Source organism: Acanthaster planci, linkage group LG04, assembly GCF_054643075.1.
Source record: "Acanthaster planci isolate LZ-2023a linkage group LG04, COTS_SCS, whole genome shotgun sequence".
Lineage (NCBI taxonomy): Eukaryota > Metazoa > Echinodermata > Asteroidea > Valvatida > Acanthasteridae > Acanthaster > Acanthaster planci.
Window position 1 is genome coordinate 21902129 of NC_141780.1, and position 24579 is coordinate 21926707.

At 41.2% G+C, this 24579-nt stretch overlaps 3 protein-coding genes across 3 annotated transcripts; 1 reads left to right on the forward strand and 2 right to left on the reverse strand.

Moving 5' to 3' along the window:
• Positions 1-807: 807 nt before the first annotated feature.
• LOC110984098 (uncharacterized) lies at positions 808-13825 on the reverse strand. The gene is made up of 12 exons (XM_087136071.1): positions 13636-13825; positions 11184-12704; positions 9484-9594; positions 8923-9041; positions 8379-8525; positions 7898-8261; positions 6426-6637; positions 5975-6145; positions 5600-5709; positions 4533-4795; positions 3950-4016; positions 808-3752 (listed from the first exon to the last, which is right to left on the reverse strand). The coding sequence occupies exons 1-12, from the start codon at positions 13733-13735 to the stop codon at positions 3029-3031; spliced, it is 3909 nt and encodes a 1302-aa protein (XP_086992197.1). The 5' UTR covers positions 13736-13825; the 3' UTR covers positions 808-3028.
• A 2627-nt stretch (positions 13826-16452) lies between these two features.
• LOC110984114 (beta-1,3-galactosyl-O-glycosyl-glycoprotein beta-1,6-N-acetylglucosaminyltransferase-like) lies at positions 16453-18689 on the reverse strand. The gene has a single exon (XM_022243944.2). It carries the CDS (start codon positions 18632-18634, stop codon positions 17246-17248), a length of 1389 nt encoding a protein of 462 aa, XP_022099636.2. The 5' UTR covers positions 18635-18689; the 3' UTR covers positions 16453-17245.
• Positions 18690-20288: 1599 nt separating this feature from the next.
• LOC147799487 (D(2) dopamine receptor-like) lies at positions 20289-24140 on the forward strand. Its single transcript, XM_087136012.1, has one exon. It carries the CDS (start codon positions 21385-21387, stop codon positions 22672-22674), a length of 1290 nt encoding a protein of 429 aa, XP_086992138.1. The 5' UTR covers positions 20289-21384; the 3' UTR covers positions 22675-24140.
• The last annotated feature ends 439 nt before the right edge of the window (positions 24141-24579 follow it).

Sequence of the window (24579 nt, forward strand, 5' to 3'; positions counted from 1 at the left end):
CGTTGTGCAACAGGTGTACAATGTATGTGGTTTCTGAAGGTTGAATGCAACCTTTTTTATTGATACTACCCTGCAACTTCGACACAAATCCTGGTGGATGGGAGTTATGTATCCCCCATACGTTTTCTCTAGAGGAGATCAGCCATTGGATCATCCCCCACCTTTCTATGCTAAAAAGGGCGTTTAGGGTATAATTTCCAACTTCCCAACACTGTTTTGATGTTAAGGAGTGTAAGTGTACATAAGATGTTCATCGGTATCATGATCAGTGCTTCCTGGTGTTATGCGATGTCCGGCAGTTCCCTCGCCCACCCCAATCTTCACTGTCCCTACTCTGCTTTTCGAATTGTCACGGCCAGGAAATGTTTAAGGCATCCCCCACTACTTGGCACAAACTAGATTTACCCCACTGCTACGGACTTAATGCCCGAGTAACTCCCTATGGATGACAAGGACGTGGCATCTTTGAACGCCATGAGTCACTTTGAGAGAATACGGGCGATTCACAATAGTGCGCCTCCAAGAGTTTGCCACGCGTTGGCCAATCACAACGCGTGAAATTTGTCGACCCTTTCCAAACGCGCATTGGGTCGAGAAATTTCGCACATTGTGATTGGTCAACGCGTTGCAAACTCTTGGAGGCGCACTATTGTGAATTGCCCGTATTGGTCGAGTTCGGGCGGCCAGTTCTTGACACAGATTTCGTGTTCTCGCGCTCGAGCGGCGGGAACACGACCCAAGACACTGTTCTCAGTACAGGATCACACACCACCTCCTCGTCAGGATTTTACACGACCAAGCGGAAAATCCGTGCGATTTGATTTTTAATTAAACAGCTGCAAAAAGTATCGATATGGCTCACAAAGCCGGAGACAATGGAAAGTTTTGCAAAATTAACATTAATAATTTTCCATGACAGACATTTATTTTTTTAAATGGAAATTAAAGGAGTTAGCCCAGTTATTTGACATTAACTCTCAAAAAATGCACAAGGACGCTGCCATGTTGCATGTTGCTTTCCACAAATAACCACCAGTTGTAATAACCGGGTGTACGTTCCCGGCGTTCGAGAGGCCGACCCACGAACACAAATCCAGCTGTTCGTGAACAAACAAGAACAAGCCACCCGAACTCAGCCATTTCTAAACGTTGTTTTGGAGTATGTAATTATTTGTACGATTGGTAGGAGCATCAACTTAGAAAAAAAATTGGGGGCATGATTTTCAAATTCCAGCTTGCATCGTTTTGAACTATAAATGCAAAGAGTCGTGGAAATGAGAAAAATATCAAGAGTCACTTTTCAATTCTTCAGCGATGCATTAAACGAAAACTTTACAATGCACTCACAATGCAGACATGTATAGCTAAACGTGTTTGACTTTGAAAAAACATTCGAATGTATTTGATTGAATAGTTGTTTACTTTATAATCATTCTAAGACAGCGGCATATCCAGGCTTTGGTGTCCGGGGCAAATTCAAAATCGAATGCGGCCCATTCAACATGATGCTGAGGAGAAACAAAAAATATCGCCTTACTCACGGTCCCGACATCTTGCTTTGATTTGTTGGTGCTGTTTTCTTAGGATATGGGGGCTAATATTTGACAAATAAATATACTTATGACATTCTTTCTCACTCACCTATGAAGCATTCTTCGTAACAAAAATACTTTCTCACTCACCTATGAAGCATTCTTCGTAACAAAAATACTTTCTCACTCACCTATAAAGTATTCTTCGTAACAAAAATACTTTCTCACTCACCTATGAAGCATTTTTCGTAATAAAAATACTTTCTCACTCACCTATGAAGCATTCTTCGTAACAAAAATACTTTCTCACTCACCTATGAAGCATTCTTCGTAACAAAAATACTTTCTCACTCACCTATAAAGCATTCTTCGTAACAAAAATACTTTCTCACTCACCTATAAAGTATTCTTCGTAATAAAAATACTTTCTCACTCACCTATGAAGCATTCTTCGTAACAAAAATACTTTCTCACTCATCTATGAAGCATTCTTCGTAACAAAAATACTTTCTCACTCACCTATGAAGCATTCTTTGTAACAAAAATACTTTCTCACTCACCTATGAAGCATTCTTCGTAACAAAAATACTTTCTGACTCACCTATGAAGCATTCTTCGTAACAAAAATACTTTCTCACTCACCTATGAAGTATTCTTCGTAACAAAAATACTTTCTCACTCACCTATGAAGCATTCTTCGTAAAACAAATCCACCAGTGGGCAAGCTCCCCCCCCCGGGATGCGCCACTGTTCTAAGGCTATTTCACAACAATCCATCTTTCGGTATAGGTATTTTTATCGTAGTTCATGCGATCTTAGCTTGAATTCTAGTCGAAATGTGCGCGTCAAGACCATCAATTAGCCACTCGTTTGGCAATACACATGACACTTTTGCCGTTGGCATGTTTTGTTTAGCACATTCCGTACTTTCAGCTTATTCAAATTCACCTCCTTAATGTAAATTTAAACGACTAATCTACAATTTTAACATTATCCTTAGCAGATACATTTATGTCAGATTACGTCGAACTCAGTTTACTCTGAGTAAATATTAACTGATAAGTACTAATTAAAGACATTTTTAAATCATACAGTTGAAATATTGTAGAAACTATAAGAGCCTAGAACAAAACCTAAAAGTCTGGGTTTCTGCATGTTTACATCATTTTTAATATTATTTGTCTTGTCATTTGGTGCAAACAATGAACAATTTAAGATTTTTCAGTTTTTTATTTTGTTTGGACCCAACACATGGTGGTCTGGTACAGCGCGTTTATTTACGAAGTGCATCTGAATCTTCTTTCTCTTCTCATTTCTAACGAAATTCTATTTGTCTTTACTCGCTCGAAGTAAAGTCAATATGCATGTGCCAGTTGCCGCTAACTTATACTTATACATCGTTATCTTTGCCTTAATATCAATTCTCAAGAGATAATCAAAGAGCCCGAGTTGGCTCAACTTTCGAGAGACGACCATCTGCCCACCGCTGGTAGATTTTACAGAGTGATCAACGGGGCACTTTCCTTAATGCCCCTTCCTTCTGTAGTATCGTTGTCGCCCTCTTTTGGTGAGGTGGTAGACATGACTGCATCGTCAGAGACTCTATCTTCTTTCCTGACTGTTTTGGCTCCCTCCCCTGACCCCTCTCCCTCTACCTCATCTGTGACGCCACCATTCGTGAAGGATGTCACCGTACCACGAGAGAAACCACCTTCTTCTTCCACTGTCTCCGAGATCAAACTCATCCCAAGCTCTTCTGTCACCGTCGTCTCGTTGTTACCCTCCACGTCGGGAATCGACAAAGCGTTCTCGGGGACCTCGAGTTGGAATTTGCGCTTGGACGTCGAGATATCGAGCCGGTACTCGTTTCTTCTTCTAGTCAGGTACCCTTGGCGGACGACGAACAGCAGGAAGATGAAAAGCCCCTGCAGGGAGTTGAAGGCGCAGAAGAGGATCTGGAAGATGAAGTTAGTGGACTCGACGACAGAGAAGAGACCGAAGATCCAGGTCAGACCCAGCAGGATCGAGATGGAGACCATGTTCTGAAGACGCCTGGCCACTTTGCTTCGTCTGCTTCTCACGGTGAAGCAGACGGACTTGTCAGCTTTGCATGTCAGCTGGCGGATGACAAGTACGAAGATGGTGACGTTGAAGAGGAGGACCAGCCCGATGATCAGCAGTTGACCGTAATAAAAGGCATTGCCAGGCTTCAGAAAGCAGCTGGAATTATTAAACAGAAGTTGAAAAATAAAGCTAGACGAAATCCGATATACCCAAATTGTAAATATTCTTCTGATAACAGTTTGTGACATAAATCACTTCTTTTTTGCAAGGTTAACTGACTACCTCAATTTAGAAACAGTAATGTGACATCTGACAACCATTTTGAACAAGAAAAACATTCAAATATCAGTTACCTTGTTGTGTTTTCATATACAGTGTAATCCACACCAAGTATAACACCAACGACTATCATTGGCAGCCCTATTGAAAAGAAAGACCAAATTTGGCTTAAATTTAAATTTGAAAAAAAGAATTGTAGATACAATAAACTTAGACTGGGTGGTCATTTTCTTCCGGTGACTATGGGGAGACATCATATCACCAACAAATTAGGCCGTGGCACTTCGTCATTTTAATTGTAAAGCATTGTTAATTAACCCGCCTTGGGACCCTTGAGATTCAGATCCAAGTGAAATAAACAAGCCCAGTGATATACTTGTAGATTCGGCAATTCAAACATGCAAGACATCCTAATTTTTTATCTCTGGCTTGTGGCCAATAGACGGGCTCCCAGTGTGATGATGTGAGCTTAGCACACCTTGAACAATCCCAGAGCCTATTCCATTTCGACGAACGACTTTAATTGTCTGGCACGTGGACCGCTCAAAATTTGCATGCACGTGTATGTTGTTCGTGAGTGAGCAAACCACGGATTAGGAGAAAACGTGTAATCAGGCCACCTCCATCCCAGGGACCCGAAACCCGTATCTCACTCACCCCAAGCTACAATGAATGCCTTGATCATGAAGTGCTTCACGTCAGCTCTGAAGACCCTGATTAGCTTGAGATAGAGGTTGGTAGCCTCCACACCCATCCAAAACACGGAGGTTAGGGCGAAGTAGTGCATCAAGACAGCCATGACGATGCAGACCACGCGAGAAGACGTCTGCTCGATCCCGAACAGAAAGACGGCGTACAGGCAGAGCAGAGACAGGCAGAACCAGATCAAGATGTGACTGGCTGTCTTCTTTCGAAATTTTCTGTCCACAAGATATAAGTCAAGTCAATCTAAGGACATTTGCATACATCAAGGTTGCCTAAACATGACTTCTACACCAGCCTGAAACATTACTCGTGCAAATACCCATTTCTGAATCCCAATTTATATTTTAAATTTTAAATAGCATTCTGCTATTTCTGAAACACCAAGCAGTACCTTTGCTGTGACGTCACCACTAGAGGCGCGTACAGGTTTCTACGGGCCATTGAAAATAATTTGCTTGACGTTGCTCATTGATTTGCTGTCCTGCATTGACTAAACAATGAAACACTACAGAAAATGCGCTAAGCTTCAACAAATTATGCTGAACCAGTTGCAGCACAGAAACTTCTGCTTAGTAAAACAAAGCTTTGTTGCTCATGAATATGGATAGGCCCTACTAATACAAGCATACCAAGACTAACAGACGCAGTTGCTGTACTATGTCAAGGATTTGTTGGACATGAATATGGAAATACACATTGGCATTAAAACCAGCAACGCTCCTCCAGCACTTTTAGGGATACTTTAAGCCGGAGAACTGAAGAGAATCTATAAAATTGAATTTAAAAATTCTTTCAATGTCTTCTAATCTCCCGTTTTGATTTTGGAAGTGGAAATTCCCTAAGCATTTTAAAGCCGCCACTGCTGCTAAATCACAACTGACTGAGCTTTTCCATCTCATAAATCAAGTATTTGTTGTATTACCAATAGAGAAATCATTCCGTGGCTCGACATTCGATTTTTGTAAGTAATTATGTGTTGTTGAAAATTGCAAAAATTGACGATTGTGCATCAAACTTACTTGACAGCCAGATACACGACGATAGTAACCACAAGGGAGACAATGGAAACACCGCATCCGATTTTACTAATTAGATCCAAGGCTAAGCTGGAGTATTGACCGTGAATATCCTAAAAGAAAAACAGAGACACTTTCAGTTGTTTCGTATCTTAACATACTGAAACAATCTCAATCATGAATTGCAAGGATTTTGGAGAAACAAATTGTGTTTAGTTCTTGGGATTTTAAAGACTTTGTGGACACAATTAATTTCGAAACTATAAATTCCAGACGCCCCTTTTGACAAGCATCTTCACATTTTGGGGGGTATTAAGGTTTGTCAGTGAAACACAACGATTTAAAAAAAAACAAGGTGATTATTTTTTTATAGTTTACCACAAGTACGGCAAAGCTGGTAGCATGGTTGCAATGACACGCCGTCCGTCCGTCACCCGAGCGGGCTTGTTTGCAGCCCGCTGTCGACCAATCACCGATTCCATCTTCAAGACGAAAGTCCCAGAACACACATGATAGACTTTCTTTAATTTTGTCAGATTTCTGGTTTATCTGAGAAAGAAGTTTGAAAAATTGTTTCGAGATGAAATGAAGTCATGGAGTATGTCCATTCAACAGGAAATTTCTTTTTCCCCGGAAACTTCAAAATATTTTCCGGTCTCTTCGGGAAAGGGTCCTCAACTTTCCTGTATGGTAAAAAAAACCATTCCTTTTCAAATAAATTTCTTTCAAAGACACATTTTCAAACAAAGCCCCTCCCCATTACAATAATTACTGTCATTGGCCCTGTGGTTGATTAATGGTATGCTTGACACAGTAGTCTTTCTTCTACCTGTTTTTGCCAATTGTGAGGAGCAAAGGTGCTGGAAACAGGTGTCTTGGACGGAAGATCGTCAATAGTGGAGTTGATCACTGTAGCTGATATGACAGAACTGGCAATGGAAAGATTCCTTGAAGCATCTTCCATAGCTTTAGCAATCTTCTTTGAGCGGAACAACTTGGTATTCTGATATAGGATAAAACTGATGGGAACTGCTCCTCCTTCTGTGGGTGAACAATAATATTTGAACACACCTTAGTAACAGACAGCCGAAATGTTGAAACATACCGATGTAACAACACGCAATGCATAAGCCTAGCGGCCCAAAACAGGCAAAGAAGGAACCAGCAATGTACTCAAGTGCCAGGTACCAGTTGGCTAGCGTCATTACCAATATTGACTTTTTGCGCACACCATATACGCCATACCAACAGTTCTTAGAAGCAGCCAACAGTCAAGTGTTTTTGAGTACATTAATTGACTCCTAGTTTCTGTTCGAAACTACTTTTCTCGGCTTTTCTTTCGTGTGCCTGAAAGAAGGGCGTAAGCACTGACGCCCTTCAGCCGGGAAGCATGATCATTGCAAAAAAACTTTTCACGGCAAAAGGACGTATGTATGCAACTGTTTTATTTTAATGAAATGTAAAGATTTCACAAAAAATTTCCCAAGTTGTTCACAGGTTCCTCTTTGTACAGTCTGTGTTGATTTTGTAAAAGATTTTATCTGGTTTTTACTAAATAAAGAGAGTGACGCTGTGTTTCTCATGCCCTTTTACCGGAACAGTTTTTCTGCTGTAATCATGCTTTCCGACAAAAGGGCATAAGCGCGCTTACGTCGTTTTTGCAGGGCACACGAAGTTTGAATCTTTAAACTTCATCTTTTGCTGGAGGTCAGCGCTTTTCAAAAGCAAATAAGTTAAACAAAAGGGCAGGCTACTTTGACTTGACCTCTTAACTTTTAGCAGCTGTAGGACATGTTAAATTCAGGGTCGGGATTATCCATGAAGCATTACTCTGAGCAATATATGCCTAAAAATGGGGGGGGGTCTTCAAACTGTGGCCGAAACTGCGGACGTACCTGTTATATTCATGTCTTATATTTTTATATAACAGGTTTTGCCCTTACCTAACGTATATATTAATAAACACTGTATGCTCAGTGCTTGTCCGAGAGCTTGCGAAAAAAAGTCACAAGCTTACTCGGGTGGGACTCGATCCCACGACCTCCTGCTTACTATATTTTTGCGTGAAATTTGTCTGTCTGATGCACATGATTCCAACAGGATTTTGGAGCAGTTAGGTCTGGCTTTAATGCATACAGCTCAAGTCGAATCGGCATAAAATGCGAGGCCCCAGTGCTTATCAGCCAGCGCTCCAAAGGGTACCAATGGGACACTGGTGCCGAGGGTCTTCAGGACACCTCATTACAGCCCTGGTTACACATTATTACGAGGGGATACACACGAAAATATTGCACAATCTACCTGAAACGAAGTTCATTAGTACTTCCCCCGGAAGAGAGATGGAAGCCTCAACTTTATCCATGGGAATTGCTGACTCGGAATAATAAACACTGACTCTACCCTCCGTCAAGGGATCTTCTCCAGTCGTTCCTTTCATACAAACAAGACCAACCCCACCAGCGACAGAGCTGGGAGAGGCACTCAGCGCCTTGACGGCGAGGCTACTCGTAACTTCGGAGAAGTTCGCGCCATTTGCGAGAACGTGCGAGATTTGGCTGTCAAGGGCTTGGATTATGCGAGAGGATGAATCATCAGCTGGTTCACCGCTGTCTTTTTGATCAGCTTGGAGGAGGTTGTTCACCACGTTCACGACATCAGATGTGACCTACCGAACAAGAATGTCACATCTTTATCCAAATTTCAAAACTTTCGTGAACATCTACTGTTCCATAGTTAGTCGGCATAAGCTCGAAGATTTGAAACTTCAGAAAGCGTAACTTACTTCCGGAGAGGAATCTCTAATATTAATAATATTGTCCAGGACATCAGCTGTGGAAGACAGTGCGGCTTCATCAATGGAGGAGATGTTTTCAGTCAGAGAGATCAGAAGTTCTGCAACCTTCTCCACATTATCTTTTGTCACCGTTTTCTGAGAGTAAAATGAAACCAATTTCACTGGTCTCCTTCATTCGGCAATAACTGTGTTATTGTTAAAATTATGCGTAATTATATACCCTTATGCTTCATTTAAGACCTGATATTTGGGGTGCGGGAGCTGTGCTTTGAAAAGTGAGCTTATTTTGTCAAAATAGCATATTAAGCAAACAGCTTAAGTCAAAACTTCGTATAGGCCTATGGCTGCTCCAATTGCGATAGGGACTGTCACTCGCGCATCCGGTCCGTCAGCAAAAATGCAGGGGCGCATCAAGCATAGTCTCCCTAGACTGAGTAACTGGTGATGACATACCGCCCTGCTGAAAATAAACTATGATAATGTTCACATATTTAAATACCGGTAAATCAAACAATATTCCACAACTACTCACATTTTTCAAGCTATCTAGCTGATCATTGACATCTGGAGTACAATTATTCAGCACGGGTTCCTGCCATTCGGCAAGACTGGTATTACCAACGCACAGTCGAAAGGCGAGTGCCGGACCATCTGAAAAACAGTATGGATTTACATCACAAATTATTGCTGATTGCACAGATGGAATGCAGGATTCATACGGTTTGGTCTAGCTTGAAACTCTAGTACCAGACCAAAGGAAAGAAATCCGATCATTTTTCAAATTCCACATGTACTTGTAATATAGACCTACATCCCAGCTATGTGGGCTAAAGGGGGCTGCAGCGGCGCAAAATGAAGAATTTTGCGGCAAATATCGGGATAGTGCGAACAAATAATACATGAAAAACTGGGATCATGGTGATAATTGCTGACAAGATCTTTAGATGTCACAAACTGTTTTGCAAATTGATTATTGTTTTCTGAGTGCCTCCATGGCTTAATTTGGCGATGGAAAGTAAATGGGTCAAATGATGATTTAGCAACAGACCAACCGATATCGAGTGAAAACGCATCTCGTTTAAGCTACTCGTACCTTGCTCCGTGAGGCTGCATGCCTCCAGCGATTTAGCACTCGATCCAACACTGGTTTCCAAGAAAGTCAGAATGTTCCCAGCAAATAGCAGGGCCTCATACGGACAGGTAGCTTCAAATAAGCAGACAATTTCAATTTTTCATATTTTCAAAAATCTTAACATCCCAAAAAGCAGAATTTGCTTTTTCTGCAAACCTTCTCAAAAATGTATGTGTAAAAATGTATTGAAGTAACTATGTACGTGCACTCAGGCAAACACTTGCCTGAAGACCAGAATAAACTAGAAAATCACTATATAAACACGTCAGCCAGAACCCTCACGTAACTTGAGAATACAAGGTGCTTTTCTGCATCATGTGAAGTTTTCGTTTAAAGGACCCATGCAATTCTTACCATACAGTTTTACTTGTGCAATATTCCTTTTGTCTGATTCACTCGGAGCCGTCTTTATGGCATTTGGGCCGTTTTCTAATACTTATTTTAGGCTCCGTCTCAGGCTTCAACTTTTTTTGTTACTTCCTGACTTTGAGGATGTAAGCGCACTTGTAAGTCTGATAGTGCCACAAAACATCAAGTAAGATGCAAATTAGCAAAACATTAGAGTACTTCAATTTAAGTTAAACGCTTCAGGCCCACAATCGGGGATTGGTTTCCTACACGAGGACGAAGTTGAGTATCGGAAAACGGCCCAGGTTTTCTTTGGATGCTAATGCAATTTGCGTATTGATTTATGAGATAGAAATCTCACTGTTATAGCTTTTCTTCGCTAAATTAAGCCAGAATGCTTAATATTTTGCTGTCAAAAAGGGCTTGTTTACTTCCCTTATTCGCTGTTGTTTCACTTCTGACATGAGCAGAGTTTTCTTACAAATATTTTCAATCGGCATATTTTGCGTCAACAGTCAGCATGGAAACCCCCTGTACATCATGACCGGGAGATTAATGACATCGAAGCAACAGCGCCCTCACTGCCTTGGAAAAGCATGCGAAACTTTGAATGTTTAAAGGTGCACTTTTAATAATAACCAAAAAGGGATGTTGGACAGTTATATAAAATATATTTAGGAGAGTGGAAAGTTGCACAAAAGCATTTAAAGCTGAAGAATATATCACGGAAACGAAATCGTGGATAAAGCTCATTTGCATAAAATTATTCATTTAGCAGAGTTTCTATTTGCCCAAATTTTGAAAGGGCTTGGGCTCTTAAGCAGTCTAGTTAAAACACAAAACAGCCAAACACACACTACCTCATCAGCACATAGAACCATCAAGATCAAACACAAAGCCGAAAGCCTGACTCACTTTTGGGGGGGAAACCTCCGGAAAAGTAGAGAAAAAATCACCCGCCCTTGAAAGTTAATATAAAATTACATTTCCTTATAATGATTGATATAAAAATAAAGCAAAAATGCTTCCCGGTCGAACTTTTGGAAACAACTAAAGAACTTTGGGAACAACTTGTTGTGCTTTTTTTAAAGAAAAATTCACACTTCATTGTTATTATTAATTAAATCAAAACGAATTTTTTCTTATTAGTTTCAATAGCATTTTGCTATGTCTTTTCAAATCACATTTTATTTTAACTTATATTGATATTCTTTTGTATCTTTTCATACAAACACAGTTGCAATTTGGCATGAAATGTGGTAACTTGAGATATCAATTGATAAATTGTTATGAAATTGAACGAATGATTGTACCTTTTCTTGGAGGTTCTATGGTGGTACTAGTTTCCGTGGCCTTGATGGTCGAGGTGGTTGCCTTTGTTGTGGTCCCAAACACTGTACTTGTTGCCTTGAGTGAGGTGATTGTAGCATGCCCTCCTGTGGTTTTCTCGGTAACGATGGCCGCTGTGGTTTGGTTAGTTATGTTTTTTACCATGAGTTGTGTTGTTTCCATTAACTCTGTTGTCTGGGTTGAAGTGCCCAGTTCAGTCACATTGGTTTGGTTCCTTGGGGTTGAGCCAACCGTAGCACTCTCCGTGGATACTGCGGTGGTCGTGGTCAACATAGGCTCAGGTTGAACGGTGGTTTTCTCTGAAGTGTATGTTGAGGTCATGAGCGGAAGTTGGGTGGCAACTTCAGTTGGTGTCGTTTGGGTCAATGTGCTCGCATTGACTGTTGCAGTTTCCGTGGATGTTGTGGTGATGGCAACAGATTCTGTTTTCCGAGCTGTGGGGGCCGTCTGAGTGGTTATTTCTCTTGGTATGGTTTGCGTCGGTAAAGTTGTAACAAACGTTGCATTGTTTGAGAGTGTTGTAGTTGCTATGTTGAATGTGGTAGTTGCTTGAGTGGTTTCCTTTACTGTACTGACAAAGGTTTCTGTTGTTTCACTTGGAAAGGTTGAAGCCACCGGAGCTGTAGGTTCAGTTGTTCCAGTTTGACTTTGTTGGGTTCCACCAAATGTTGCATTCTCTACGGTTGTTGCACTGTCCCCTATCAATATGGTGGTAGCCTGCAAGTCTGTGGTTTGCACGGATAAACTGGCCGCTGATCCTGATGATGTCGTCACGGTGTTTATGTTGGAGATCGTGGTTTGAGCTGATGGAGTGGCATTAGTTATGCTTGCCGATGACAGTGCGACCGAGGTCTGAATGGCTGTGGCTAGTTCCTCAGTTGTACTTTCCAAAGTTTTTGTCCTTGTAGCGGTGGTGATGCTCATAACTGAAGGTGTAATTTTAGTTGTGTTCTCTGTCGATGTGGTGGTTTCCATAAAGACTAACGTGGTATCCTGAACAATCGTGGTTTCCTCGGTTGTGATGTCGACAGTTTCTGTTGTCTCAGAAGCCGATGTGGTCTCATATTTGGAAGTGGTGACATCATTTAGAGGGGTTTGAATTGGGATGGTTGCACCGGACGTCGTGAGACTTTCTGCCGATGAGGAAGCGGCTTGGCTGGTCAGAATAGTGGTTGCCGGGCCCGCTGTGAATGCCTGCGTTGTTTCACCTGATAGTGATGTCTGGGACATGGTTGCAACCACGGTCGATCGGCCTGTGCTTTTCATCCATGCTAAAGTAGTCTCGGCCAATGAAGAAGTCGCCTCTGCGGCACTGGTTGATTTTGATGTTTGAGCCGTGTCTGTTGTCACTTCATCGGCGATTGTGGTCTCTTCCTTTTCCGTGGCAATATTTGTTGTGCTGGTCACGTCTGGAAACTGGTTTCCAGTCGTCAAGACGTCTGTGGTGGTTGAAACTGTTGTGAAGGTTGACTTCTCTAATACGGCTTTTTGAAAATTTTAAATTGAAATGAAATGAAAGGTTATTCCTGTTAGTCTAGTAGCAGACAAAGAAATCTCAAATAAGTTGTGATTTGATGTAGAAACTATTGTGGCTTGGTGTTCCCCCAAATACTCACCGACTATATTAGTGCCAGAAATATCATCTATACATGAGTTCAAGAGTTCAATGTATTGAGGCCAATGCAGGTTCGGTATACGCTTGCTGTTCAACATATTTACACGTACACAGTGGTTGAGAAATGTATTTATGTCAGACTTCTTCCATGTCTCCTTTTGTTTAACATTTAAGGTTATTTAGTTCCTGACTATTTGGCCGACTTTTAAGAGCTTGAGCTCCTGAGCGGTCTGAATGGAACTCAAAGCAGCCAGACACACACAAACAGAATGTTAAAGATCAAAGGTAGGAGAGCTAAAGTCACAAATCTTTTTGGAAAACTCCTAGAGAACCAGCATATGTGACAAATTTTAGGTTACCCTTTAGGCATGAATAAAATCAAATTACTTGACCATAATGGTCATAAAAATGAAACAAAATATTTGAGAGAGATTATGGAAACATTGATAAAGATTTCCTCTTTTGAAAAACATTACATTCTGCAAGTGATTATTGTTTTTAGATAAAAATGAAACTTTTCTCTTCAGTCGTAGAGACTTCAGTGATGGTTGAGACATCCACCGGGAATTAATGCTAATATTGGAAAAAGTATCTGTGTATGATTTCGAAAACTACATTTATTTAGGCCAGCACAGAATCGGTAGACTTGCATGTCAGCTGTTATGTCCACAATTATTCAAGAGAATGTATTTCCTGTCAAACTCCTCCAAATACCACACACGATTTTGCCAGGAATCTGTCAAAGTCCCCATTACAGGTGAATTTTCTTCTTCAATTAACTCAGGAAACGTGGTACTTACTTTGACAGAAGACCAGGCTGCTCAAGATAGGCATAAGAAGCCCAGTTAGAAGTAACTTTCTAGCGAACATTCTTGTTTTCAGCGCTAGGGTACAGTACATCTAGTTCCTGTCTCGTACTCCAATCATGTGTCAGCCGGTGTCCAGTAAAAAGAACCAAGAGTTCCTCGTTACCATGAACTTTACCATGGTATGTAGAGACAGCACTGCTGTTTCGTTACAGGGGTTCAGTTTGTTTCTCTGTATAATTTGGTATCATTTCACCACGTGACCGGAGTAATCTTTATTTTCACCTTTGAACTTTGACAATGACTGCGTGGGAAGAGCGTGTTTCAGCACAGAACTGGTTTCAGAGAGATCTTAATAATTCATTAATAATTAATAATTCATTTAATGTATATTATGCTCATGCTCACGACTGCATTACAATAATAGAAATCGTATACATTTAAATGACAGAAAAATCTCCATAAAATTGCGTTAAAACCCAAATTAAAACTCTAAACTACGTTACAACAATTCCGAATTGAAAAAAATCTTCATGTAAAGTGGTGGTATATGTCTTTCCCCTGATGAGTGTAACATTCAAACAAAACTTCCATCCTCACTCCTAACCGCAATCATATGACCAGAGTGAAACCAGAAAATATTTTGAATCAGTGCAGTGATTTAGAGAAGGAGGTTGAGCAAAGTACAAAATAACCCGGATGCAATAAACTGGGACAGGTTCATTTAATTTTAACCTATAATGTTGTCATCACACAAAGGATATTCGTTTGCGAATAAATTGTCACATTAGCCAATTCCAATGTCAAGTCATTACCGGCACATGTCCTTTTCTTGTTTAGTCAATGTAGAACAATTTGTTGCATTTTACCAAGACATTGACCGTCTGTGTGATTGCGCTTTCTAAAGTTGAGATTGGGGCTCAAAGGCAAGCCCTGTGACTCAGATGTAGTTAGACCATCTTGCCTCGGGGCCTGAAGATCTCAGAATAAAAAAAAATTACTCACGCCGCATGGATTACACTAACAGGAGCATTATATTTCACATTCGCCAATAATGTGCACTCATATCTACAGGGTGGAGTTTATTGAGGGGAGGTGTTCGCTTTGATACCAAGTTTTCAAAACTGCGTTTAAATTAAGGAAAACAAAGAACCTTTATACAAACGATAAATGTGTTCCGTTGAATCAATGGAGTCGGCTGTAGTGTAAACCTTGCTGCTTGCGTGTGCTTTTATTTCAAATGGTTTGTTTATTCAAACTGAGTGGGTTATACTGTCAAAAGTGTACTGAGGCGCGCTATCGTTTGTGCTAATTACGCATGTTAGAAATAATTTACAAAATAAGGCCGCAAATAATGTGCAGAATGAACCTTATTTAGTTTCGATTGCTTGGTTGACAAACAGGTTTCCTGGTTTTGACCTATACAATGTCGAAATCGATATAATAGAAAAATGATGCAAAAGTCCATCTAGTGATACTAATATTCTGTGTCGAGTTTACGTGACAAGGAAGTAGGCCATGAAAAATGTCTTTCATCTCATCATTACAAATGAAATGGTACCACTCGAACTATTAAGAAATTAACAGGCAAGCAGTCCGAAAAACAAGGAAATATCGGATGAAATAATGATCGTGAAAACTTTTCTATACGGGCACAAATAAAACCTTAACAGAAGGGGCAACAGCGGACCACAGATACGCTTGGGGGGGTCCCTTCGGTTGGAGACTACTTGCGTTTTCTTTATGTAGTATTTCCACTAGATTTAAATATTCGGAAGATGTTCACACATATTTTCCTATGTACATGTATTAATTTACAGTCATTTGCAAAAGTTTAAGACCACCTGTAAGTTTGTTGTTATTTCTGTCACTGGGTCTGAATTACAATGTTTCATTTTAAGATTACATAAGATTTTTTACAGTGGTGCATAACATCATTGTAATGCTATATACCCACTTGAATTAATTTTTTGCAATAGCAGGTCTTGTAAATAAAGGAGGGCACACTAAATATTAGACTGTTAATATTTCAAATCATGGAAATGTAGTCAAATAACTGTTCAACCAAGGCACTAATATTAGACATTGAAATTAAACTTACGTTGCCATGATTGATTGGTTTCAGTTTGCTTTTTATCCATCAGGTTAATGCATTTTGTAAGGGTGGTCCCAAAGTTTTGTAAATGACTGTAATTATACGCGTACGTTTACTACTTATGAAAATTCCTTAGAGTTACAGCATTGTGTAATATTGGAAATCACGACAGTGTTAAGGCCATGTACAGTTTAAAATATCATGTAATAGTTACTCTTCCTTAATTTAAATTTGACAGTGGACAAATTATAGACACTGATGACGTCACACTTTGTCTCTGCTTATTTTTACCCTTCCTTGGAGCTTTTAATCCGTTGTCTCCATTTGGCTCTCAATAAGAAAGCACACAGGTGAACAGGTATGACGTCATCACCGCACAGGCCCTCAGGAAAAGCCTATATTTCTCAGAATTCCTCTAAATGCGCGACTGCTGTTGAAAAGAACGGGTGAGTGGAGACTCGGAACCATATCATCTTTTGCATTTTTGTTAAGTAAACGTATTATACCTTATTCACGGGGAAGCGATTTTAAAAATCTTATTCCCTGTATCTATCATATTCAGTGTAATCTTTAATTGAGGTGGTGGATTGTTATGTTGGGCTTCCAACTTTTTAAAAAATGAAAGCCTCGCTCTCGTTGCTTGAAATGGGGTTTATATACCATTTAAGGTAAATTTTATCACTCATTTTAAATCATTCAAAACAGAAACCCTGGCATGAATTTGTTTTGTACTTTTATTTTGTGGCTGTTACACCTCACTTTCAAACTCAAGATGGCTGACACATGAATGCATTCTTTTCGGATCCACTACATTTGTGGAACCATACCCCTTCAAAGGCGGGAGTATCGGACATTGTTTCCCAGTGTGGACAAATGAGGGCGCCTTCTCACGGTATCCCACGAAATGACGTGGGGGGCACGACGTAGCAGGAGTACATGCTCCCTACGCACCCACTTGTTTCAGTTTCTCACAGCCTACACACGCGCGATAGTTTAGTTGCTGTCAGTTGCCCTTGAAACAAAGTGTGCACCCTGTCTCCCTTTCCCCACAAGTTCTGTCTGAGCTACGCCACTGTCCAGTGTTGGGACACCTGCACCTCGTTCGTTTCACAGAAGGACTATTTTGAATTGTTTACCGTGAGTTAGTCATTCGAATGCTGCTTGACAGTACGACTCAATTATAATGAATACTCAAATATGTTTAAAGTACATTTGATTTTAAATCTATTGAAACTTTTCACTGAGGCTAAATTTTGCTGCACATGTATCGTTCACGTGTAATTGTCTAGCAATATGAATAATGATAATAAAATGAATACTTTCAATGATATCGGGATATGTCAGGAAATTAATATTTAAGAATCATATTTTAAATGTGAGCCCTAAAATGTTGTCCTGAAAGGTGTTTAATATTGTGGAGTTGTGCGAAAGTACCTCTTAAAAAGTCAATAAGAATATGAGAGATATTAATGAGTCCGGAGTACAGATGTGATTAAAAAAACTTAAATATTATTGTTTCTTTATGTATATGTAATTGGACAGAGGGAAATGTTCTAATTGATTTGACATCATTGGATGTGTCCTTCTAAAGTCTAGCGTCTCTTCCAGACACTGCATCGTCACAGGGTCGAAATCGTAATGAAACTTGTTTGCAAAGAGATTGGGGACCCGTATGAGGTACTGGAGGTAGTCTACACCAAATATGCACACGACTCGGACGTCCTTCCCAAAACGGCACTTTGGGGTGTTACGGTGGCTCGTCCATTTTACGAACCGAAACTTGTAGCCAGAGTTGGCGATGTTGTCGGGAAATCCACCGGGAACGCCCGGCAGCCTTTGCAGGGTCGCCCAATAGACTTCATCGGGGCTGTAGGTGTCGCGTGTCCACTCCAGCAGATCAATGGCTCGCTGGTCGGTCAGCACAAACTCGATGAACCGTCGCGTTGCCGCAAAGTAGGCGTTACCGTTGTGCAGCTTCACGCCGTGGGGAGGGGGGCGCTTGCGAATTCGAGTGAGCTCAACCTTACCATTTCTAACAGCGTGGTGAAAAAACGTCCAGTATTTTTTATATGCTGTCTGGGGATAGCTTACGATATCATTGGTGCCGTTATAAAATCGCAATTGGCGCACAATTTCGAGATTTGTTTTAAGAGGGAAATCTTGACCACACAAGTTAATCAGGTACCTCCAAGCGCGAACCTGAGTCCGAGAGCCCGTTAAATCTTGCATACAGTTGATATCGGCGAGGAGTCGCGTGAACCCAGCGTACTGAACATCCTCGAGCTTTGACGCGATAAAAACGTTATCAAAGCAATGGGCGAGGCCGCGAATCGCACCCTGAAAATCTTCCGATGATCCGGCGTCCGGATGAATGCAGTAGACGTTCTGTGGTTGGTAAATTTCCCGCAGCAACCTCTCGACTTGAGCCGAGGTGATGTGAGTGATGATCGTGTATGCAAGAGGAAAGCTGGCCTCCTCCTCTGACGAGGGACGTAACGGGTATCCCCTTTCCCTTCGGAATGTATCACAGTCACGCGTCCAGTTCCGTACTTCTGCGTCTGTCGGGACAGGGAGAGACCCGTTATTCTGTTCCCTCTCCCCGGCGATGAACCTCGCTGTTTCTTCGATCTCGGCATCGTCGCCGGCAAATAGAGCGGAGCAGTTGACATCCCAGTGCCGGTGATACATGACACGTAAATGGCTCATCTCTGCTACTTGGCTCTCTCCGTTCGATGTAGACATCTCTCTGTGCCTAGCCGTCCATCGCCATACGTCACTCGTGGTCTGGCCCTGCAAGATCTGTAGCATGACGACCGTGACGCAGGAAGCAACCAGGACACCAAACAAGATAATCCTCGATCTAAAACGCTTACATATCAAGCGGTTTGGGAAATCCATGATGTGTGGCACGGAAACGACCCTTCTCTGTCGCGTTAGAATCTGTAGCTATCTTGTTTTAAAAGGCTATGTCACTGGCTTCGATTTGCTTTCATTCTGTGTATTACGATTTACACAAGGTATTTTCGTTGCAAAAACAATCATTTGTGAAATGCAAAGTCAAACACAGTATCAGCACACGTCACATCTGTTGCAGTTAGTGACAAATCAAACAGTTCTGTAAAACTGGCGTTTTTAACGTACTTTTTAAATAGCAAAGTCTGTGGCACAAATTTTGTTTTTAATTAATACCTAAAACTAGCCGGGGACAAAAATTGATTGAGCCTAACTATTGCCATCACAATCATGATACCCCGCTATGAAATGCGGTAAGTTTGTCAGTTGGAATATGGGTCAGACAATACGACCATGGTATGTTTTTTTCTCCAAGGAGAGAAAAAAGAGCATATAACAAGTTGCGATAGGGTCAGATCAAAGCGGTAGAGAGTTGTGATAATTTCACAACAGAAGCCATTTTGGTTTTTAACTTTCCAACATGAATCTTTCATGTCATCTTTGTCATCTTCCAACCTACTAACAACAACCCACCATCCTGGGAATGTTTTAAATTAAACACCGATCTCCTATATCACAACTCTTTCTAATAAGCAATGCTGCTTTGGGCTTCAAGTTTCTGGACTCCAAACAAAAAAAACCTATACAACGCGACACAAACGCAGAACCAACAATGTGGTGTACACATTGCATTTCGAACGGGCTTAGATTTGAATGTGAGATTTTCAATAACATTCGGCACAGGCTGCCGTGCCATGCAGAGTCGTACCGAACAAAGTAGAATTGAGAGCGACCTGAGTAGATCCAAATAATATGAAGAGCGACTTGAACTGAACTGATTCAAATAGATTTTGTTTTGTAGACAGACGTACATAATTGCAGCAGCGTGAAGAGCAAAATCAACACGCACAACTCATTCCTTGCATCGTCATTTCTCCACACAGTGTTGTTGAACATGATGGATATGAAGGCCGGCTATCAAGTACTGGGCCACAGCGAACCAGCAGGTGAAATTTGGATCAATTTTGTAAACATATTTACTGACAGTTATAAACGTGAAAGTTGGTCAACAAAACTAGGGCAGTTTTAATTAAGAAAACTATACTTCCTTCATGGATACTTTTTGCAATCATAATTTATACACAAGAAATAGATTTGAACAATAGCGAGTTAGACCAAGCCATACTGATGAAACAATACATATGTAGGCCTAGCATTGACATTTGAATTGGACGGAAATCATTTCAAAGACAACACTTTCCATAAGAGGTTCTCTCCCTTTAAACAAACACGAAAATGAAAATACAGAAATGATTAACCATTGATTTATCGGAGCTATAATTTGGACAAACGATCGTTATGATGATGAAAAAATTTGATGACGAAAGAAGCAATTCGATATTAAATTGAGCCTTGTCCATGCGCAGTGAAATAACACGATGGAGGTAACTACACTTTCAGTTATAAGTGAAGGGATAAGATCAACCGTATTAATAATTATACGAGTAGAACCTTTCTTTGCAAATGCTCCTGAATTTTGTCATGGTAACGTCAAACTTCACGTTCAGTTGTTTGTATTCCACCAGAAGGTACAGAACGAAAACCTATTTCTCCATAGCAATGTTTTTTTCACATAAAAAAATACAAATTCAAATACATATGTATATATAGTTTCACTAGAAAGTAATAATGCTCAATGCCGATTTCTAGATAGCTTGAATCTGGAGTTCTTATTAGTTTCCTTAGTAATATTGGCAATAAACTCAGTCTGTGAGTGGTGCCGTCGTCATCATAAAAGGGAATATATCGTTACATACTAAATTTCCTGCTTTTCATATACGCTCCTGTCTTAGCTAAGCTCTATTGAAGAAATGTTTTTGCAGACCATGGGTTTTCAAATTCGAATGTTCTTTTCAAGTGAATATACAGGAATGAGCAATGCGACGATCGAAAACCTAAATTAATCCCCTTCTGGCGCAAATGCAATGGTAACACACTCATCGGTCTTGGCGTTGATATCTCCCTGTAGGGCGGGCGCGTGGGCGCGTATGCTCCGGACATCTCAAATTCTGTGTCAACAAAAAAAGCTTCTCGCTACCCTGGTTACCGGAAAGCTGTTTCTTCGCTTAAAATTGTGTGGTGAATCAACCGCTCTTCAGTCTGCGAGCGATCTGTGACAACATTACGGCTATGTTGACAGTGTGCGAAAGGTTTCTTTGACAAATGCTCTCAATGAAAAAGTGAATAATGATTAATCTAGGAAGCCGAGCCAGACTTGTTTTCAACAAGAGGATATTACCCACGTGCGTTTCCCTGAACTGATCAATCACAAAATGAGTATGGAAAAGACACAATGTTGTTATAGTAACTACTGTCGACATCCCACTTTGCAATTGGTCGACGGTGATTTTTGTTATTACCTGGAGCATTTTCGAGTCTGCCGAGTGAGTCACACAATGTCATGTAGCTCATTTGAGAAACTTGTGTACATCGGTACATCCATCTTAATCCCTCTTCAGATCGAGCAGTTTATGACTTCATGGACGTCTGTCTGTCTGTCTGTCTGTCAAACTCTTAAACATTTTGATGTGTTGGCCTTGTGGATGAAACGCATGCTGAATCAAGGCAGGTCGATGCCGTTAAGTCTGCCAAAAAATACATCGCTTCTGGCAATTACACTTTATTAAAACATTTCTATGACTTGTAATCTGAGCAATGCCATGGAGAGCACTGCATTTTCAAACTTCACCGACCAAGATGACGGTGTCCAGGCGGTTGAGGGTTCAGTTAGCACCGGCAGATTTGTCATCCGTCTTCTAGTCCGCACATTGAGCTTCTTATTTGGTGTTCCCGGAAACTGCCTCGTCCTCCGTGTCTACTGGGCCAAGACCCGTAAGACCAGCACCCATGTCCTGATCATGGCCTTGGCCTGCGCTGACCTCTCAGTGTGCCTTCTGGAGATCCACAACATCGTGCGGGACGTCTTATCCTTCTCTGGCGAGGAGGCTAACCTTGTCTTCGATCTTATCCTGCCTTTTCAGTACGCATTCATAGCAACTTCAGCGGTTATCACCGGAGTCATTGCAGCGGACCGCTACGACTGCGTCTGTCGGCCACAGCGGAGGTTTTTCAACCATAGAAGGGCAAAGGTGGCTGCCCTGACAGCTTTTTTATTTTCAGTTGTCATCAGTGTCCCGAAATTCATGAATGCATTGCCGCAATTACCTAGCTCGACTTTTTTTGAAATACTGCCGTATGCTGTTCAATTAGTGTCTTTTGTGACGCTTTGCATCACGATTGTGGTTTGCTACGGAAAGGTTTACGCGACCATTCGTAGACATGTTAGAGTGGGTGCCCTGCTCAGACCCACAACAGGCGAAGAGCTTTTTGTCGTGCGACCGATGCCAGTTGTTCAAGACATTTCTGCTGTCGACAACATTTTGACTTCAGCTGTCGATCAGGCGCACTCCAGCTCCAATACACGCCGCACTGTTTCCATCAAGACCACTCTGAGATGTACAAGAGAAGTAAGATCACGCCACCTACAGCCAGATGTCCGCCAATCAGTCGGCCTATCTCGTGAGACGCGCACAGCTCAGCAAACGAGATGTAAACATTTCTCAGTGATGCAAGGTCCACCTCCCGTGGATGAGAGCAGAGATCGAGGCATGGAAGAACTTCAACAGGCGGGAAACGCCCCTAATAGGCTCGGCGCTGCTGTACTTCAACGTAAGACAACCAAGATGCTCTTTCTCACCAGTGTTGTTTTCTTAGCGCTGTGGTTGCCATATTGGATTTATGTTGCTGTAGAATTCGCCTTTTATGGAGGTGCACCTGTCGCAACCACAGTTCGAAAAACTCTGCTTGACATTCAACTTGTGCTTTTCATGAACCACGCCATCAACCCAATTCTTTACGGAGCCGCCAATAGACGGTTCAGAAAGGACTGCAGGGGAGCCTTCCTTGGCAAAATGAAACTTTGCTAATCGTTGCAGTCGTTAAGACTTCAGCTAGGAACTTGTTCTATTTCGGTGTCATCGGAGTGGAATCATCACGTTCCTCTTCTTTAAAAAACGGGCTGTAGAGTTACATTTCACTCATGAAAGGTTTGTGCAACATTATCTTCTGTTCATGGGACTGGAGCTCGACCAAGAGAGGGTGCTATTTTCTCAGCAACAGAGGCTCCTTTGATCGGAACTGAACTTACATTACATAATCTGTGTTTTACCTACAGCTGTCATCATGTTAAAATACTGTACAGTTACAAAAGACTTGACTCCAACTTTCATCAGACCCAAGAAATGATAAATGCCACTGAGGAGTCCAGGACAATTGGCGAAAGTTGCTTGGCCGTCGCTTGCTAGATAACAGCTCTTTAGGTGGTGGTAAATGAACAGCGAAGAGAGTTAGTGCCCGTTCACTGACCTGGGATGGAGTAGGATGGATGGGGTTGTCAAACCCCACAGCGCAACCTTTTGCATGTGCATGACATGGTTTCTATATCTAACTATTTAGATACTCCTTGCAATAAACATTCGGACGACCCTTTCCGTAAAACAATCGCAAAAGCTGTATGCGAAGGGCAGACCAGATGAGCTTTGCAACACTGAGCCTTATGCCTAAAAGATATTTAAAAAAAACACGTTACTCATAACTCATGACTTAAAATCAAGTGCAGCAATATCAACAGTTTGTATCTGTCCGGTCCTCGATGAATGAGGAACATAACTCCCTTTTTCATAGCGTTTATTGAGGTTCATCCCTATCTAATGTCTGATTGGACACAAATATGAACACCGCAGCAGCTCAGATAACAGCCCTTTTGGCAACATCGGGAGCGGATCCCCCCCCCCACAAAAAAGTTCAGATGCTGAATGATGTTATGAGACTATAGTGAAATGGTTAACTAATCAATGAAATTCTTATGTCTCTACATTTATTCTCAAATTGTCTTCGAATGCCGGAGTACACTTCCGAGAGATTTATGCACCCGGACCCCCCTCCACAGAGTCATCACTCGGTCTCACCCCTGGTTTCCTGTAACAACCCCCCCCTTCGTTTTACTATGCTTATTTGCCGCTGATTTTGCGTATTCTATTTTCCACTCACAGTAAGACATGCGCTGGCTGACCGCTGCATCGACCGTCGGGCCTCAAATTTAACGCGCACACACTGTCAAACCTGCAATGCGATATCAGCTCTGATATTTTATGTAATTTAAACCACCAGATATGTATCAAAATATACATATATTATTTCAACTAAAGATATTATATTTCAAGTAATTCATTAATATGAGAATTTTTTTTTCATTTGTAATAGTCCAGTCGCCGCGGGTGGACTTTTCTTTGTGCCTGTTGTGATTGTTGCTGATTTTTTTCGCAATTTTTGGTTGAACATGTTCGTTTTTGGATTGTGAAGTGCAAGTTCAAATAAAAACTTCAGGATTGATGTCGGCAAAATTGCTACTGCCTCATCAAGAACAATGTCTTACAGAAAGGTTTGAGACGTCGGAGACGGGACTTTACAACCCCATTATTTCTAAATCGAAGATAATACTTCATTTGACTTTGGGAAACCTTTCAAATTTATTTTGCTACTCTACAAATAGCTTTGGCCGGCACAGTGATTGCTGTGCAATTGCGCCCTCTATTGTTAAATACTGACTCAATTTTCAATTTACATACAAACCCTGCATTCCATCAAATCATTGGATTTCTGCGCTCGAGCTCATTAATATTTTGTAATTCCGCAAGAGTTTTTACAAAAAGACATGCCATAATCAGGATGGATCATAGAGATATTTCTATAAATCACGAATTTGGGACTGCCAGTTTCCAATTGGTGGTATTTCTTTCACAAAAAGCTCCAATCTGTGGGCCTATTTTGGA

Coding starts and splice junctions, on each gene's coding strand:
- LOC110984098 (XM_087136071.1), bottom strand. CDS start 13,735: ATGTACTGTACCCTAGCGCTGAAAACAAGAATGTTCGCTAGAAAGTTA. Junction 6,146..6,425: donor CTCACAATTGGCAAAAACAG/GTAGAAGAAAGA, acceptor CTTCTTTCTCAG/ATAAACCAGAAATCTGACAA. Junction 4,017..4,532: donor GGCATTCATTGTAGCTTGGG/GTGAGTGAGATA, acceptor TCTTTTCAATAG/GGCTGCCAATGATAGTCGTT.
- LOC110984114 (XM_022243944.2), bottom strand. CDS start 18,634: ATGGATTTCCCAAACCGCTTGATATGTAAGCGTTTTAGATCGAGGATT.
- LOC147799487 (XM_087136012.1), top strand. CDS start 21,385: ATGACTTGTAATCTGAGCAATGCCATGGAGAGCACTGCATTTTCAAAC.